The 20462-nt window shown below is 46.8% G+C and overlaps 1 protein-coding gene across 1 annotated transcript in view; it reads left to right on the forward strand.

Annotated features, from left to right (window-relative positions):
• Window positions 1-20462, forward strand: part of RSPO2 (R-spondin 2) — a 168889-nt gene that overhangs the window by 103161 nt on the left and 45266 nt on the right. Inside the window, exon 2 of the mRNA XM_044295369.1 lies at window positions 1-189. Coding sequence (XP_044151304.1) covers window positions 1-189 — 189 coding nt within the window. The remainder of the gene's footprint in view (window positions 190-20462) is intronic.

Below are 20462 nucleotides of genomic sequence, written 5' to 3' on the forward strand. Positions count from 1 at the left end.
CCAGTTATGGAACTAACCCAACATGCAAAGGTTGTCTGTCGTGCTCGAAAGACAATGGGTGTATCCGCTGCCAACCAAAACTGTTTTTCTTTCTGCGGAGAGAAGGGATGAGGCAGTACGGAGAGTGTTTGCATTCCTGTCCTCCTGGATACTATGGACTGAGAGCACCCGACATGAACAGATGTTCAAGTAAGTGGATTTACTGCATGTGTTTCAGTTTGATCTGACGTTCTCTGCACCGTCTGACCAAAAGTAATTTTCCTTAGCTCTGAAGGTCTACCTCCTATCTATCTATCTATCTATCTATCTATCTATCTACCTACCTACCTATCTATCTATCTATCTATCTATCTATCTATCTACCTACCTACCTACCTACCTACCTACCTACCTATCTATCTATCTATCTATCTATCTATCTCATATCTATCTTTATAATATCTATCTAATTATCTACCTCATATCTATCTATCGATCTATCTATCTATCTATCTATCTATCGATCTATCTCATACTTATCTATTATCTATCTCATACTTATCTATTATCTATCTATCTACCTCATATCTATCTATTAGAGTTGAGCGAACACCTGGATGTTCGGGTTCGAGAAGTTCGGCCGAACATCCCGGAAATGTTCGGGTTCGGGATCCGAACCCGATCCGAACTTCGTCCCGAACCCGAACCCCATTGAAGTCAATGGGGACCCGAACTTTTCGGCACTAAAAAGGCTGTAAAACAGCCCAGGAAAGAGCTAGAGGGCTGCAAAAGGCAGCAACATGTAGGTAAATCCCCTGCAAACAAATGTGGATAGGGAAATGAATTAAAATAAAAATTAAATAAATAAAAATTAACCAAAATCAATTGGAGAGAGGTTCCATAGCAGAGAATCTGGCTTCCCGTCACCCACCACTGGAACAGTCCATTCTCAGATATTTAGGCCCCGGCACCCAGGCAGAGGAGAGAGGTCCCGTAACAGACAATCTGGCTTCATGTCAGCAGAGAATTAGTCTGCATGTCATAGCAGAGAATGAGGCTTCACGTCAGCCACCACTGCAACAGTCCATTGGCATATATTTAGGCCCAGCACCCAGGCAGAGGAGAGAGGTCCCGTAACAGACAATCTGGCTTCATGTCAGCAGAGAATCAGTCTGCATGTCATAGCAGAGAATCAGGCTTCACGTCACCCACCACTGCAACAGTCCATTGTCATAAATTTAGGCCCAGCACTAGTGTTGAGCGGCATGTCCCATATTCGAATTCGCGAAATTTTGTGAATATTCGAAAGAATATTCGTAAAATATTCGCGATTATTCAAATTCGTTATTATTTCGCATATGCGATAATTCGAATTTTCGCATCGCATAATACATATATTTATGCAAAATTCACATGTGCGCTAATGAAATCGCCTTACGAAGATTCGCAACTCAATTCAATCACTAATGTATGAATGCAATGCCCTTTGCCTCTGTTCTGGGACAAGTGTAGATATTCGCATGTGCGCTAATAAAATCGCCTTACGAAGATTCGCACCTCAATCACTTTCTAGGGAATGTGAGACTTTTGGGAATCAATCGAGATACAGTGGGGGGTGATGACAGTAGTTGACAGAGTACAGATCAATGTAATCTGTAAGGTGGAAAGTAAAATAAAAAAAAAGAATTTTCGTTAATCGAATTTTACGAAGTTCTACGTATTCGCGAATATGGTGCTATACTATATGAATGCACAGGCCTTTGCCTCTCTGTTCTGGGGACAAGTGTAGATATTTGCATTTGCGTTAATAAAATCGCCTTACGAAGATTCGCAGCTCAATTCAATCACTAATGTATGAATGCAAAGCCCTTTGCCTCTGTTCTGGGACGTGCCGATATTCGCATGTGCGCTAATAAAATCGCCTTACGAAGATTCGCACCTCAATCACTTTCTAGGGAATGTGAGACTTTTGGGAATCAATCGAGATACAGTGGGGGGTGATGACAGTAGTTGACAGAGTACAGATCAATGTAATCTGTAAGGTGGAAAGTAAAATAAAAAATACGAATTTTCGTTAATCGAATTTTACGAAGTTCTACGTATTCGCGAATATGGTGCTATACTATATGAATGCACAGGCCTTTGCCTCTCTGTTCTGGGGACAAGTGTAGATATTTGCATTTGCGTTAATAAAATCGCCTTACGAAGATTCGCAGCTCAATTCAATCACTAATGTATGAATGCAAAGCCCTTTGCCTCTGTTCTGGGACAAGTGTAGATATTCGCATGTGCGCTAATAAAATCGCCTTACGAAGATTCGCAACTCAATTCACTAATGTATGAATGCAAAGCCCTTTGCCTCTGTTCTGGGACGTGCCGATATTCGCATGTGCGCTAATAAAATCGCCTTACGAAGATTCGCGCCTCAATCACTTTCTAGGCAATGTGAGTAAGATCTGAGCTGTTGGACCTTTGGGAAACAATCAATTATATGTGTACTGTAATTTTGTGGGGGGGGGGGGGAAAAAACAAAAAACGAATATTCGTTTTTACGAATATATAGCACTATATTCGAAATATTCGCGAAATCGCGAAGTTGCGATATTCGCGAAAAAAATTTGCTTTTCGAATATTCGCGCTCAACACTACCCAGCACCCAGGCAGAGGAGAGAGGTCCCGTAACAGACAATCTGGCTTCATGTCAGCAGAGAATCAGTCTGCATGTCATAGCAGAGAATGAGGCTTCACGTCAGCCACCACTGCAACAGTCCATTGGCATATATTTAGGCCCAGCACCCAGGCAGAGGAGGGAGGTCCCGTAACAGAGAATCTGTCTTCATGTCAGCAGAGAATTAGTCTGCATGTCATAGCAGAGAATGAGGCTTCACGTCAGCCACCACTGCAACAGTCCATTGGCATATATTTAGGCCCAGCACACACACAGGCAGAGGAGAGAGGTCCCGTAACAGAGAATCTGGCTTCATGTCAGCAGAGAATTAGTCTGCATGTCATAGCAGAGAATGAGGCTTCACGTCAGCCACCACTGCAACAGTCCATTGGCATATATTTAGGCCCAGCACACACACAGGCAGAGGAGAGAGGTCCCGTAACAGAGAATCTGGCTTCATGTCAGCAGAGAATCAGTCTGCATGTCATAGCAGAGAATGAGGCTTCACGTCAGCCACCACTGCAACAGTCCATTGGCATATATTTAGGCCCAGCACCCAGGCAGAGGAGGGAGGTCCCGTAACAGAGAATCTGTCTTCATGTCAGCAGAGAATTAGTCTGCATGTCATAGCAGAGAATGAGGCTTCACGTCAGCCACCACTGCAACAGTCCATTGGCATATATTTAGGCCCAGCACACACACAGGCAGAGGAGAGAGGTCCCGTAACAGAGAATCTGGCTTCATGTCAGCAGAGAATCAGTCTGCATGTCATAGCAGAGAATGAGGCTTCACGTCAGCCACCACTGCAACAGTCCATTGGCATATATTTAGGCCCAGCACACCAGGCAGAGGAGAGAGGTCCCGTAACAGAGGATCTGGCTTCATGTCAGCAGAGAATCAGTCTGCATGTCATAGCAGAGAATGAGGCTTCACGTCAGCCACCACTGCAACAGTCCATTGGCATATATTTAGGCCTAGCACACACAGGCAGAGGAGAGAGGTCCCGTAACAGAGAATCTGGCTTCATGTCAGCAGAGAATCAGTCTGCATGTCATAGCAGAGAATGAGGCTTCACGTCAGCCACCACTGCAACAGTCCATTGGCATATATTTAGGCCCAGCACCCAGGCAGAGGAGGAGAGGTCCCGTAACAGAGAATCTGTCTTCATGTCAGCAGAGAATTAGTCTGCATGTCATAGCAGAGAATGAGGCTTCACGTCAGCCACCACTGCAACAGTCCATTGGCATATATTTAGGCCCAGCACACACAGGCAGAGGAGAGAGGTCCCGTAACAGAGGATCTGGCTTCATGTCAGCAGAGAATCAGTCTGCATGTCATAGCAGAGAATGAGGCTTCACGTCAGCCACCACTGCAACAGTCCATTGGCATATATTTAGGCCCAGCACACACAGGCAGAGGAGAGAGGTCCCGTAACAGAGAATCTGGCTTCATGTCAGCAGAGAATCAGTCTGCATGTCATAGCAGAGAATCAGGCTTCACGTCACCCACCACTGTAAGAGTCAATTTTCATAAATTTAGGCCCAGAACCCAGGCAGAGGAGAAAGGTCCCGTAACAGACAATCTGGCTTCATGTCAGCAGAGAATCAGTCTTCATATCATAGCAGAGAATCAGGCTTCACGTCACCCACCACTGTAAGAGTCAATTTTCATAAATTTAGGCCCAGAACCCAGGCAGAGGAGAAAGGTCCCGTAACAGACAATCTGGCTTCATGTCAGCAGAGAATCAGTCTTCATATCATAGCAGAGAATCAGGCTTCACGTCACCCACCACTGTAAGAGTCAATTTTCATAAATTTAGGCCCAGAACCCAGGCAGAGGAGAAAGGTCCCGTAACAGACAATCTGGCTTCATGTCAGCAGAGAATCAGTCTTCATATCATAGCAGAGAATCAGGCTTCACGTCACCCACCACTGCAACAGTCCATTGGCATATATTTAGGCCTAGCACACAGGCAGAGCAGAGAGGTCCCGTAACAGACAATCTGGCTTCATGACAGCAGAGAATCAGTCTGCATGTCATAGCAGAGAATCAGGCTTCACGTCAGCCACCACTGCAACAGTCCATTGTCATAAATTTAGGCCCAGCACCCAGGCAGAGGAGAGAGGTCCCGTAACAGAGGATCTGGCTTCATGTCAGCAGAGAATCAGTCTGCATATCATAGCAGAGAATCAGGCTTCACGTCACCCACCACTGCAACAGTCCATTGGCATATATTTAGGCCTAGCACACAGGCAGAGCAGAGAGGTCCCGTAACAGACAATCTGGCTTCATGTACAGCAGAGAATCAGTCTGCATGTCATAGCAGAGAATCAGGCTTCACGTCAGCCACCACTGCAACAGTCCATTGTCATATATTTAGGCCTAGCACACAGGCAGAGGCAGAGAGGTCCCGTAACAGACAATCTGGCTTCATGACAGCAGAGAATCAGTCTGCATGTCATAGCAGAGAATCAGGCTTCACGTCAGCCACCACTGCAACAGTCCATTGGCATATATTTAGGCCTAGCACACAGGCAGAGCAGAGAGGTCCCGTAACAGACAATCTGGCTTCATGTCAGCAGAGAATCAGTCTGCATGTCATAGCAGAGAATGAGGCTTCACGTCAGCCACCACTGCAACAGTCCATTGTCATAAATTTAGGCCCAGCACCCAGGCAGAGGAGAGAGGTCCCGTAACAGACAATCTGGCTTCATGTCAGCAGAGAATTAGTCTGCATGTCATAGCAGAGAATCAGGCTTCATGTCAGCCACCACTGCAACAGTCCATTGGCATATATTTAGGCCTAGCACACAGGCAGAGGAGAGGTTCATTCAACTTTGGGTAGCATCGCAATATAATGGTAAAATGAAAATAAAAATAGGATTGAATGAGGAAGTGCCCTGGAGTCCAATAATATATGGTTATGGGGAGGTAGTTAATGTCTAATCTGGACAAGGGACGGACAGGTCCTGTGGGATCCATGCCTGGTTCATTTTTATGAACGTCAGCTTGTCCACATTGGCTGTAGACAGGCGGCTGCGTTTGTCTGTAATGACGCCCCCTGCCGTGCTGAATACACGTTCAGACAAAACGCTGGCTGCCGGGCAGGCCAGCACCTCCAAGGCATAAAAGGCTAGCTCTGGCCACGTGGACAATTTAGAGACCCAGAAGTTGAATGGGGCCGAACCATCAGTCAGTACGTGGAGGGGTGTGCACACGTACTGTTCCACCATGTTAGTGAAATGTTGCCTCCTGCTAACACGTTGCGTATCAGGTGGTGGTGCAGTTAGCTGTGGCGTGTTGACAAAAGTTTTCCACATCTCTGCCATGCTAACCCTGCCCTCAGAGGAGCTGGCCGTGACACAGCTGCCTTGGCGACCTCTTGCTCCTCCTCTGCCTTGGCCTTGGGCTTCCACTTGTTCCCCTGTGACATTTGGGAATGCTCTCAGTAGCGCGTCTACCAACGTGCGCTTGTACTCGCGCATCTTCCTATCACGCTCCAGTGCAGGAAGTAAGGTGGGCACATTGTCTTTGTAGCGTGGATCCAGCAGGGTGGCAACCCAGTAGTCCGCACAGGTTAAAATGTGGGCAACTCTGCTGTCGTTGCGCAGGCACTGCAGCATGTAGTCGCTCATGTGTGCCAGGCTGCCCAGGGATAAGGACAAGCTGTCCTCTGTGGGAGGCGTATCGTCATCGTCCTGCCTTTCCCCCCAGCCACGCACCAGTGATGGACCCGAGCTGCGTTGGGTGCCACCCCGCTGTGACCATGCTTCATCCTCATCCTCCTCCACCTCCTCCTCATCCTCGTCCTCCTCGTCCTCCAGTAGTGGGCCCTGGCTGGCCACATTTGTACCTGGCCTCTGCTGTTGCCAAAAACCTCCCTCTGAGTCACTTCGAAGAGACTGGCCTGAAAGTGCTAAAAATGACCCCTCTTCCTCCTCCTCCTCCTCCTCCTCCTGGGCCACCTCCTCTTCCATCATCGCCCTAAGTGTTTTCTCAAGGAGACATAGAAGTGGTATTGTAACGCTGATAACGGTGTCATCGCCACTGGCCATGTTGGTGGAGTACTCGAAACAGCGCAACAGGGCACACAGGTCTCGCATGGAGGCCCAGTCATTGGTGGTGAAGTGGTGCTGTTCTGTAGTGCGACTGACCCGTGCGTGCTGCAGCTGAAACTCCACTATGGCCTGCTGCTGCTCGCACAGTCTGTCCAGCATGTGCAAGGTGGAGTTCCACCTGGTGGGCACGTCGCATATGAGGCGGTGAGCGGGAAGGCCGAAGTTACGCTGTAGCGCAGACAGGCGAGCAGCAGCAGGATGTGAACGCCGGAAGCGCGAACAGACGGCCCGCACTTTATGCAGCAGCTCTGACATGTCGGGGTAGTTGTGAATGAACTTCTGCACCACCAAATTCAGCACATGCGCCAAGCAAGGGATGTGCGTCAAATTGGCTAGTCCCAGAGCTGCAACGAGATTTCGCCCATTATCACACACCACCAGGCCGGGCTTGAGGCTCACCGGCAGCAACCACTCGTCGGTCTGTTGTTCTATACCCCGCCACAACTCCTGTGCGGTGTGGGGCCTGTCCCCCAAACATATGAGTTTCAGAATGGCCTGCTGACGTTTACCCCGGGCTGTGCTGAAGTTGGTGGTGAAGGTGTGTGGCTGACTGGATGAGCAGGTGGAAGAAGAGGAGGAGGAAGCCGAGAAGGAGGAGGTGGCAACAGGAGGCAAAGAATGTTGCCCTGCGATCCTTGGCGGCGGAAGGACGTGCGCCAAACAGCTCTCCGCCTGGGGCCCAGCTGCCACTACATTTACCCAGTGTGCAGTTAGGGAGATATAGCGTCCCTGGCCGTGCTTACTGGTCCACGTATCTGTGGTTAGGTGGACCTTGCCACAGATGGCGTTGCGCAGTGCACACTTGATTTTATCGGATACTTGGTTGTGCAGGGAAGGCACGGCTCTCTTGGAGAAGTAGTGCCGGCTGGGAACAACATACTGTGGGACAGCAAGCGACATGAGCTGTTTGAAGCTGTCTGTGTCCACCAGCCTAAATGACAGCATTTCATAGGCCAGTAGTTTAGAAATGCTGGCATTCAGGGCCAGGGATCGAGGGTGGCTAGGTGGGAATTTACGCTTTCTATCAAATGTTTGTGAGATGGAGAGCTGAACGCTGGCGTGTGACATGGTTGAGACGCTTGGTGACGGAGGTGGTGGTGGTGGTGTTGGTGGTACATCCCCTGTTTGCTGGGCGGCAGGTGCCAACGTTCCTCCAGAGGCGGAGGAAGAGGCCGAGGCGGCAGCAGCAGAATAGGCCGAGGCGGCAGCAGCAGAAGAGGTAGCAGGGGGAGCCTGAGTGACTTCCTTGGTTTTAAGGTGTTTACTCCACTGCAGTTCATGCTTTGCATGCAGGTGCCTGGTCATGCAGGTTGTGCTCAGGTTCAGAACGTTAATGCCTCGCTTCAGGCTCTGATGGCACAGCGTGCAAACCACTCGGGTCTTGTCGTCAGCACATTGTTTGAAGAAGTGCCATGCCAGGGAACTCCTTGAAGCTGCCTTTGGGGTGCTCGGTCCCAGATGGCGGCGGTCAGTAGCAGGCGGAGTCTCTTGGCGGCGGGTGTTCTGCTTTTGCCCACTGCTCCCTCTTTTGCTACGCTGTTGGCTCGGTCTCACCACTGCCTCTTCCTCCGAACTGTGAAAGTCAGTGGCACGACCTTCATTCCATGTGGGGTCTAGGACCTCATCGTCCCCTGCATCGTCTTCCACCCAGTCTTGATCCCTGACCTCCTGTTCAGTCTGCACACTGCAGAAAGACGCAGCAGTTGGCACCTGTGTTTCGTCATCATCAGAGACATGCTGAGGTGGTATTCCCATGTCCTCATCATCAGGAAACATAAGTGGTTGTGCGTCAGTGCATTCTATGTCTTTCACCGCTGGGGAAGGGCTAGGTGGATGCCCTTGGGAAACCCTGCCAGCGGAGTCTTCAAACAGCATAAGAGACTGCTGCATAACTTGAGGCTGAGACAGTTTCCCTGGTATGCATGGGGGTGATGTGACAGACTGATGGGGTTGGTTTTCAGGCGCCATCTGTGCGCTTTCTGCAGAAGACTGGGTGGGAGATAATGTGAACGTGCTGGATCCACTGTCGGCCACCCAATTGACTAATGCCTGTACCTGCTCAGGCCTTACCATCCTTAGAACGGCATTGGGCCCCACCATATATCGCTGTAAATTCTGGCGGCTACTGGGACCTGAGGTAGTTGGTACACTAGGACGTGTGGATGTGGCAGAACGGCCACGTCCTCTCCCAGCACCAGAGGGTCCACTAACACCACCACGACCATGTCCACGTCCGCGTCCCTTACTAGATGTTTTTCTCATTGTTATGGTTCACCACAACAACAAATATATTATTTGGCCCAATGTATTGTATTCAAATTCAGCGGGATATAAATTTGAGGCCTAGTATTTAGGCGCTGGGTGACCGGTATGGATTTAGTGACAGAATTAGACTTGGAAATGCACAGAAGCGTGTGTGTGAAGTTATTCTGAATGACCCAATGTGCACCTTGAATATTATATACCCTTTTAGGGATAGATTTCAAATAGCTCTGATATAGCAGAAACCACTAAATTATGAAATTGCTAAATTGGGAATTGTATTTCAACCCAGAACAAGAAATGTGCTTGAACGGACACTAAATAACTTCGCCCAGCTACAGCACTAGGGACAGATTTAGCTGGATATAAATTTGAGGCCTAGTATTTAGGCGCTGGGTGACAGGTATGGGTTTAGTGACAGAATTAGACTTGGAAATAGCACAGTAGCGGGTGTGTGTGAAGTTATTCTGAATGACCCTATGTGCACCTTGAATATTATATACCCTTTTAGGGATAGATTTCAAATAGCTCTGATATAGCAGAAACCACTAAATTATGAAATTGCTAAATTGGGAATTGTATTTCAACCCAGAACAAGAAATGTGCTTGAACGGACACTAAATAACTCGCCCAGCTACAGCACTAAGGACAGATTTAGCGGGATATAAATTTGAGGCCTAGTATTTAGGCGCTGGGTGACAGGTATGGGTTTAGTGCCAGAATTAGACTTGGAAATACACAGTAGCGGGTGTGTGTGAAGTTATTCTGAATGACCCAATGTGCACCTTGAATATTATATACCCTTTTAGGGATAGATTTCAAATAGCTCTGATATAGCAGAAACCACTAAATTATGAAATTGCTAAATTGGGAATTGTATTTCAACCCAGAACAAGAAATGTGCTTGAACGGACACTAAATAACTCGCCCAGCTACAGCACTAAGGACAGATTTAGCGGGATATAAATTTGAGGCCTAGTATTTAGGCGCTGGGTGACAGGTATGGGTTTAGTGACAGAATTAGACTTGGAAATACACAGTAGCGGGTGTGTGTGAAGTTATTCTGAATGACCCAATGTGCACCTTGAATATTATATACCCTTTTAGGGATAGATTTCAAATAGCTCTGATATAGCAGAAACCACTAAATTATGAAATTGCTAAATTGGGAATTGTATTTCAACCCAGAACAAGAAATGTGCTTGAACGGACACTAAATAACTCGCCCAGCTACAGCACTAAGGACAGATTTAGCGGGATATAAATTTGAGGCCTAGTATTTAGGCGCTGGGTGACAGGTATGGGTTTAGTGACAGAATTAGACTTGGAAATACACAGTAGCGGGTGTGTGTGAAGTTATTCTGAATGACCCAATGTGCACCTTGAATATTATATACCCTTTTAGGGATAGATTTCAAATAGCTCTGATATAGCAGAAACCACTAAATTATGAAATTGCTAAATTGGGAATTGTATTTCAACCCAGAACAAAAAATGTGCTTTGACGGACACTAAATAACTCTTCCCAGCTACAACAGGACAGCGGTAACGAGAGATTTAGCAGGGATATAAATTTGAGGCCTAGTATTTAGGCGCTGGGTGACAGGTATGGGTTTAGTGACAGAATTAGACTTGGAAATACACAGTAGCGGGTGTGTGTGAAGTTATTCTGAATGACCCAATGTGCACCTTGAATATTATATACCCTTTTAGGGATAGATTTCAAATAGCTCTGATATAGCAGAAACCACTAAATTATGAAATTGCTAAATTGGGAATTGTACTTCAACCCAGAACAAAAAATGTGCTTTGACGGACACTAAATAACTTCCCAGCTACAACAGGACAGCGGTAACGAGAGATTTAGCGGGATATAAATTTGAGGCCTAGTATTTAGGCGCTGGGTGACAGGTATGGGTTTAGTGACAGAATTAGACTTGGAAATACACAGTAGCGGGTGTGTGTGAAGTTATTCTGAATGACCCAATGTGCACCTTGAATATTATATACCCTTTTAGGGATAGATTTCAAATAGCTCTGATATAGCAGAAACCACTAAATTATGAAATTGCTAAATTGGGAATTGTACTTCAACCCAGAACAAAAAATGTGCTTTGACGGACACTAAATAACTTTCCCAGCTACAACAGGACAGCGGTAACGAGAGATTTAGCAGGATATAAATTTGAGGCCTAGTATTTAGGCGCTGCGTGACAGGTATGGGTTTAGTGACAGAATTAGACTTGAAAATACACAGTAGCGGGTGTGTGTGAAGTTATTCTGAATGACCCAATGTGCACCTTGAATATTATATACCCTTTTAGGGATAGATTTCAAATAGCTCTGATATAGCAGAAACCACTAAATTATGAAATTGCTAAATTGGGAATTGTACTTCAACCCAGAACAAAAAATGTGCTTTGACGGACACTAAATAACTTTCCCAGCTACAACAGGACAGCGGTAACGAGAGATTTAGCGGGATATAAATTTGAGGCCTAGTATTTAGGCGCTGGGTGACCGGTATGGATTTAGTGACAGAATTAGACTGGGATATGGCCAAAAAATAACCACACTATTGCTGGTTAAATGCACTTGGTGACGGGCGCAGCTTGCCCCTGATGTAGTATATGGCCAAAAAATGAACAGACTATTGCTGGTTAAATGCACTTGGTGTCACAGCTTGACCAACCACACTACTGAGGGTTAAATGCACTTGGTGACGGGCGCAGCTTGCCCCTGATGTAGTATATGGCCAAAAAATAAACAGACTATTGCTGGTTAAATGCACTTGGTGTGACAGCTTCACCCTGATGTAGGCTTTAGCCAGAAAACAACCACACCATTGAGGGTTAAATGCACTTGGTGACAGGCGCAGCTTGCCCCTGATTTTGTATATGGCCAAAAAATGAACAGACTATTGCTGGTTAAATGCACTTGGTGTGACAGCTTCACCCTGATGTAGGCTTTAGCCAAAAAACAACCACACCATTGAGGGTTAAATGCACTTGGTGACAGGCGCAGCTTGCCCCTGATTTTGTATATGGCCAAAAAATGAACAGACTATTGCTGGTTAAATGCACTTGGTGTGACAGCTTCACCCTGATGTAGGCTTTAGCCAAAAAACAACCACACCATTGAGGGTTAAATGCACTTGGTGACAGGCGCAGCTTGCCCCTGATTTTGTATATGGCCAAAAAATGAACAGACTATTGCTGGTTAAATGCACTTGGTGTGACAGCTTCACCCTGATGTAGGCTTTAGCCAAAAAACAACCACACCATTGAGGGTTAAATGCACTTGGTCGCAGCTTGTGCTGGCGCACCACAAGACACAAAATGGCCGCCGATCACCCCAGAAAAATGTGACTGACAAACGGTCTGGGCAGCCTAAAAACAGTGAGCAATTGAGGATCAGCAGCTCAATGATCCACAGCTGCAGATCGATCAGTTAATCAAGTCCTTTGGAGGAGTTAATCTGCCTAATCTCGCCCTACTGTCGCAGCCGCAACCTCTCCCTACGCTAATCAGAGCAGAGTGACGGGCGGCGCTATGTGACTCCAGCTTAAATAGAGGCTGGGTCACATGGTGCTCTGGCCAATCACAGCCATGCCAATAGTAGGCATGGCTGTGATGGCCTCTTGGGGCAAGTAGTATGACGCTTGTTGATTGGCTGCTTTGCAGCCTTTCAAAAAGCGCCAAGAAAGCGTCACAAAAGCGCGAAGAAAGCGACGAACACCGAACCCGAACCCGGACTTTTACGAAAATGTCCGGGTTCGGGTCCGTGTCACGGACACCCCAAAATTCGGTACGAACCCGAACTATACAGTTCGAGTTCGCTCATCCCTACTATCTATCTATCTACCTCATATCTATTATCTATCTCATATCTATCTTTATAATATCTATCTATCTCTCTATCTCATATCTATCTATCTATCTCATATCTATCTATCTCATATCTATCTCTCTATCTCATATCTATCTATCTCATATCTATCTATCTCATATCTATCTATCTATCTCATATCTATATCTCATATCTATCTATCTATCTCATATCTATCTATCTATCTCATATCTATCTCTCTATCTCATATCTATCTCTCTATCTCATATCTATCTATCTATCTATCTCATATCTATCTATCTATCTCATATCTATCTATCTCATATCTATCTAATGCAAGTCAATGAGAATTAATGCCGGATCCGGCATTCCGGTGACTGATCAGGCATTTTGGACGGACATAATACCGCAGCATGCTGCGGTATTATGTCCGGCCAAAACGGGCGACAGTGACTGAACGGAAGGCATACTGATGCAAACTGAACGGATTTCTATCCATTCAGAATGCATTGGGATATGCCTGATCAGTTCTTTTCCAGCATAGAGCCCTTTTGACGGAACTCTATGCCGGAAAAGAATAACGCTAGTGTGAAAGTGTCCTTACACCATATACCTGAGTGTAAACACTTCCGAACGGCTGCAAGCGCTATTGTGACCTCTGTAGTCAATAAAGGAGGTTTTCACTGACCGCATCCGGACCTAATCCGCTCACGCTCGTCTGCAAGGGGCCTTAGGCTACCTACCATGCAGGGAACAGCATCACAGCTCCAACGAGGTGCACGAGATCCAAAGAAAAGGCTAGACTCCGTCACCAAAATTTTTACCCTGGGGCCTGCACCATCCTTAATCCAACCCTAGATCTATAGGATCAACATGACATTTCTATTATTTTATATATTTTTTTTGATTGATGAAGGGAAAATAACTGTAGGGCGAGGGTGTAGCTTCAGATTGTGACCTGCAAAATAATTGAATAATTCATACAGCAGTGCATTGATGGTGGGATCCTATAGGAAGTGTGAGGACATCTTGCCCATGATTGTGAATGAGCTGATGTAGAAACCATTTAGTCAATGGGTTGTCAGTTGGTAAATTGTTTTGATCCTTTGCTTAAGGCCCTCCTTTAATACATCATACAACATAAAGAACCTATGATGCAAGGAATCTTTCCCAGAAGCCGAAAAGGAAAGTTGCTCACATGATCTGCAGACCTAATACAGAGTAACAACTGTGTAATAACTTTCCAATGAGGCCGTCGCTCCCTTTTTCTGACTGTATCTTGAAGATGAATCTATGATGCTCATCAAACAAAACGCTCATTATGCATTATGGCTTCTTAATAGACCCCTGTCCTCCTCCTCGTGCGAGAAGCAGCAGCGAGCAATACGTGTCATGCTTGTTTGATGTGGTCAAGAATAACTTTCCACCATCAATCCCATCCATAAAAAATATTAAACTGCCGATACATCTCATACGAAATGTATTGCAGTGTTTTCTGAGAAATTTGTAAATTTGGTATCACCTCAGCCCATGCAGCTTCGGATGTAAAGACTCTGGGGACCAGGGGTAAGTATGCATTTTCTGTTCCAGGAGGCAGGCTGCAGACGTTAGATTAAAAAAAAAAGGAATTACCTGGAAACCACTTTAAAGGGAACCGCCACTGTTTTTTAAATTCTGTAAATGTTAGTATTTTAAATTCCAAGCATTAATTGCTGGATTTGGTTTTTGCATAGAAGCAAAGGACTTTTAGATTGATGACCTGGCCATCTGCTCTTCCCCCTTCATTCCCAAAGACTTTAAAGGAGGTTTCCACAGAGAAGGAGGCCACAGAGGGCCACAAAGGGTTATAAGTAGGCCATACTGACCCTTACCATGCACCGTTGCTGTTCCAATACTATTTCAGTCCTCACTGCTCTCCATTTACTGGTCTCAGCTCAGCTTGGTCAAGATCAAGAGGGTTCTGTTAGGCTACACATCCAGACTGCTGTTATAGAGGGAGCAAACAAACCTATACCAAATAAGCGGAGTCTAAAATAGAGGAAGCTCCAGACTCCACAGCCAGACTGCTGTTATAGGGGGAGCTCCAGACTCCACAGCCAGACTGCTGTTATAGGGGGAGCTCCAGACTCCACAGCCAGACTGCTGTTCTAGGGGGAGGTCCAGACTCCACAGCCAGACTGCTGTTATAGGAGGAGCTCCAGACTCCACAGCCAGACTGCTGTTATAGGAGGAGCTCCAGACTCCACAGCCAGACTGCTGTTATAGGAGGAGCTCCAGACTCCACAGCCAGACTGCTGTTTTAGGGGGAGGTCCAGACTCCACAGCCAGACTGCTGTTTTAGGGGGAGGTCCAGACTACACAGCCAGACTGCTGTTCTAGGGGGAGGTCCAGACTACACAGCCAGACTGCTGTTTTAGGGGGAGGTCCAGACTACACAGCCAGACTGCTGTTCTAGGGGGAGGTCCAGACTACACAGCCAGACTGCTGTTTTAGGGGGGAGGTTCAGATTATGCAGCCAGACTGCTGTTCTAGGGGGAGCTCCAGACTATGCAGCCAGACTGCTGTTCTAGGGGGAGGTCCAGACTCCACAGCCAGACTGCTGTTATAGGAGGAGCTCCAGACTCCACAGCCAGACTGCTGTTATAGGAGGAGCTCCAGACTCCACAGCCAGACTGCTGTTCTAGGGGGAGCTCCAGACTCCACAGCCAGACTGCTGTTTTAGGGGGAGGTCCAGACTACACAGCCAGACTGCTGTTTTAGGGGGAGGTCCAGACTACACAGCCAGACTGCTGTTTTAGGGGGAGGTCCAGACTACACAGCCAGACTGCTGTTCTAGGGGGAGCTCCAGACTCCACAGCCAGACTGCTGTTTTAGGGGGGAGGTTCAGATTATGCAGCCAGACTGCTGTTCTAGGGGGAGCTCCAGACTATGCAGCCAGACTGCTGTTCTAGGGGGAGCTCCAGACTACACAGCCAGACTGCTGTTCTAGGGGGAGCTCCAGACTACACAGCCAGACTGCTGTTTTAGGGGGAGGTCCAGACTACACAGCCAGACTGCTGTTTTAGGGGGAGGTCCAGACTACACAGCCAGACTGCTGTTCTAGGGGGAGGTTCAGACTACACAGCCAGACTGCTGTTCTAGGGGGAGGTTCAGACTACACAGCCAGACTGCTGTTATAGGGGGAGGTCCAGACTACACAGCCAGACTGCTGTTATAGGAGGGAGGTCCAGACTCCACAGCCAGACTGCTGTTCTAGGGGGAGGTCCAGACTCCACAGCCAGACTGCTGTTCTAGGGGGAGCTCCAGACTCCACAGCCAGACTGCTGTTCTAGGGGGAGCTCCAGACTACACAGCCAGACTGCTGTTCTAGGGGGAGCTCCAGACTACACAGCCAGACTGCTGTTTTAGGGGGAGGTCCAGACTACACAGCCAGACTGCTGTTCTAGGGGGAGGTCCAGACTACACAGCCAGACTGCTGTTCTAGGGGGAGGTTCAGACTACACAGCCAGACTGCTGTTATAGGGGGAGGTCCAGACTACACAGCCAGACTGCTGTTATAGGAGGGAGGTCCAGACTCCACAGCCAGACTGCTGTTCTAGGGGGGGGTTCAGACTACACAGCCAGACTGCTGTTATAGGGGGAGGTCCAGACTACACAGCCAGACTGCTGTTATAGGGGGGAGGTCCAGACTCCACAGCCAGACTGCTGTTATAGGGGGAGGTCCAGACTCCACAGCCAGACTGCTGTTTTAGGGGGGAGGTTCAGATTATGCAGCCAGACTGCTGTTTTAGGGGGGAGGTTCAGATTATGCAGCCAGACTGCTGTTTTAGGGGGGAGGTTCAGATTATGCAGCCAGACTGCTGTTCTAGGGGGAGCTCCAGACTCCACAGCCAGACTGCTGTTCTAGGGGGAGGTCCAGACTACACAGCCAGACTGCTGTTCTAGGGGGAGCTCCAAACTCCACAGCCAGACTGATGTTCTAGGGGGAGCTCCAGACTACACAGCCAGACTGCTGTTATAGGAGGGAGGTCCAGACTCCACAGCCAGACTGCTGTTATAGGAGGGAGGTCCAGACTACACAGCCAGACTGCTGTTATAGGGGGAGGTCCAGACTACACAGCCAGACTGCTGTTCTAGGGGGAGCTCCAGACTCCACAGCCAGACTGCTGTTCTAGGGGGAGGTCCAGACTACACAGCCAGACTGCTGTTATAGGAGGGAGGTCCAGACTCCACAGCCAGACTGCTGTTCTAGGGGGAGGTTCAGACTACACAGCCAGACTGCTGTTATAGGGGGAGGTCCAGACTACACAGCCAGACTGCTGTTATAGGAGGGAGGTCCAGACTCCACAGCCAGACTGCTGTTTTAGGGGGGAGGTTCAGATTATGCAGCCAGACTGCTGTTTTAGGGGGGAGGTTCAGATTATGCAGCCAGACTGCTGTTTTAGGGGGGAGGTTCAGATTATGCAGCCAGACTGCTGTTTTAGGGGGGAGGTTCAGATTATGCAGCCAGACTGCTGTTTTAGGGGGGAGGTTCAGATTATGCAGCCAGACCGCTGTCATAGGGACCATTAAAGGCTACCAACTTTGCTGTTTTTAGGGGGTTTCCAGGCTATGAAGCCAGACTGCTGTTACATGGATATCAAGATAACAACATAGAGGTCAACAATCAGAAAGTTGTGGGGCCCTTGGAGAGTGGGGGACCAGTCTTAGCTGATCGTATACCTTTTCTATTGGGTGATGAGAACCTATACAGGATTCCCATATCCAGAGGAACTGCATTGTCTGCAAGCATGGAAGGAGAAAAATTGGCCCAATGGCCTTTAAAATACACTAGAGGTAAACCATAACCATAAGTTGCCTCTGTCCTGGTTGGTAAAACTGTCCCCATAATGGACCCATTTTATTCTTTGCTATTGGGGCCTTTCCCCTCAGTGTATACCACTGGAGGGAGGGAGTAGGTGCTACAATCTGCAGAGCCAGACTTTATTCACAGGGGGATACCTACCCAAAGTGCTGTTATGGGGGGAGTAATGAATCCAGTCCTTCTCTCATCCAAGTGAAGGTGGATTTCATTTACATTAATTGCTCAACTAATAATTACAAATATTGTTGTATTTTAGTGATTTAGAAAGTATTAGCAGTTCAGCTGTTACTAGACTCCACAACCCTCTTAATGTCACTTTGGTTCAATCGTCTTAGCCAATCCTCTTTGATGTGACTGCAAGTTTAGCATAGTTTACTAATCCCACCTTTGTTCAGCCCTGTGCATTTACACATCATTTGTGTAATTTGCTTGTAAATCGTCTGCATTTTTCACGCTTATCATTTCAGCTGACCTTTGAACAAATTGTTGCTGATTCTTTGTGTCAAAGTTTGTTACATGTAAATCAGAGTGATATTAGGATTAGTAAATGAAAAGTTACAAACTAGCCGCTGTGATGGTAGAAGAAGAGAAGGCATCAAACTAAAATTATCAGTTATTTAATTTTAAAAAATCCATATGCTGGTAACATTAGCTGTGTGTGTGTGTATGTATTATATGTGCACCCTGAAGGTGACTGTCAGTATAACACTGATGGTATAATGCACTGTATTGCATAAGATGTATAATGCATTATAGAAGCGATTAGCGGAGTTTTCCAAAATTTGATTGGGCTGCTTCGCCGAATTTCAACTACAAATTTGATTAGTTACAAAGTACTTTGTCACAAACCACATTCCGTTGTATGTAGCCGATGCAATGACTGGGAACAGCGATCGCACTGCTCCTGTTATTGAACCCTTCAAATGCGTTTAATGCTGATTGCGGTATCAGAGTCACATTGAGGCCTTTCAGGGGTTAATCAGGGATTAAAAAAAAAGGTTCATACAGACCTCATCCATTGGATTGCAGAGAGGCCGTCACAGCCATCTTGATTGGAGAAAACGTATCAAGTGCGCAGTGACATTATGACGTCGCCATGTCATCACGCTGGTCGGACACTGTGACGTCATCCCTGAGGAGGTTACCGTGCCCAGCCAGTGTGATGTGGTGACGTCACATGTCAGCGCGTGCGAGATATGGCGCACTTTCGTTAGTCGATATGGCCGCGATGGACTTTCCGTGATCAAATGGATGAGGTGAGTATGTATTTTTTTTTTTTTTACCACCATTTCAGGAAAAATTGAGCCGTTACCGAGGATATTTGCCTTCGTGAGGAATCAAATTTTTCTTGGAATTCGGACTGAAGTCCACTTCGTTAACCTTGATTCACCCAACACTGTTAGGCCTCTTTCACACGGACGTCGCGTGTAAGGGCCGGATAGGATGCGGGTGCGTCGCGGGAAAATGCACGATTTTTTTCCACACGAGTGCAAAACATTTTAATGCAATTTGCACGCGCGTGAGAAAAATCAGCATGTTTGTTACCCAGACTTCTTCACAGAAGTTCAGGTTTGGGATCGGTGTTGTGTAAATTTTATTATTTTCCATTATAACATGGTTATAAGGGAAAATAATAGCATTCTTAATACAGAATGCTAAGTAAATTAGGGATGGAGGGGTTAAAAAAATTAATAAAATTAACTCACCTTATCCACTTGTTCGCGCAGCCCGACTTCTCTTCTTTCTTCTTCTTTGATGACCTGGGAGGAAAAGGACCTTTTGGTGACGTCACTGCGCTCATCACATGGTCCGTCACATGATCGGATGCTTGCGATTTTCACGCAGCCCCATTCACTTCTATGGGGCCTGCGTTGCGTGCAAAACGCACAATATAGAGCATGCTGCGATTTTCACGCAACGCACAAGTGATGCGTGAAAATCGCCGCTCATGTGCACAGCTCCATAGAAATGAATGGGTCTGGATTCAGTGCGGGTGCAATGCGTTCACCTCACGCCTTGCACCCGCGCAGAAAAATCGCCGTGTGAAAGAGGCCTTACCTTGCTAGTCTAGTAACTGGTAAAAAAAGAAAGTTTTAGAAAGTTGTATTACATTTAAAAAATACTTCAAAAAAATTAAATTGATAAAATAAAATCTCCTCCACATATTTGATATCGCCACGTCTGTAACGGCGCACACTAAACAATTATTATGCAATTTATCCCACACTTAAAAAAAAAAAAGCCAATACTTTCTTTTTTTAGAATTGCTGTTTTGGTTCTTACCCATGTAGGAAAAAAAATCTACACAGCCAGAGCAGTATATGCTGTAAGTTGTGGTTTTACCTTGAGTCGTGGATGCACAGGTTTTTAAAGGTGCCTTTTGCGACTTGCAATATTGATGGTCTATCCTAAAGATGGGCCATCAACATCAATCATGGTGGTCCAACTCCTAGCATCCTCACTGGTTAAAGGGGTCACAGTGTTCTAGCGCCACCTCTTCTTGATTTGTTTTTATAGGCACAGCTCTGTACAAAAGTATTGCCCCTCCAAGCAGCTGATTGGTGGGAATGTTAGGAGCTAGTCCCACCAACCTGATATTGATGACTTATCCTAAGGAAAGGTCATAGATATCAAAGTTCAGGAAACTCCTTCCAGGTCGGGGTCACACTTTGCAGTTTTTAGTGTAGATTTTCTGAACAAAAACCAGGAGTGGATTCTAAAG

This window comes from Bufo gargarizans, chromosome 5, assembly GCF_014858855.1.
Source record: "Bufo gargarizans isolate SCDJY-AF-19 chromosome 5, ASM1485885v1, whole genome shotgun sequence".
Lineage (NCBI taxonomy): Eukaryota > Metazoa > Chordata > Amphibia > Anura > Bufonidae > Bufo > Bufo gargarizans.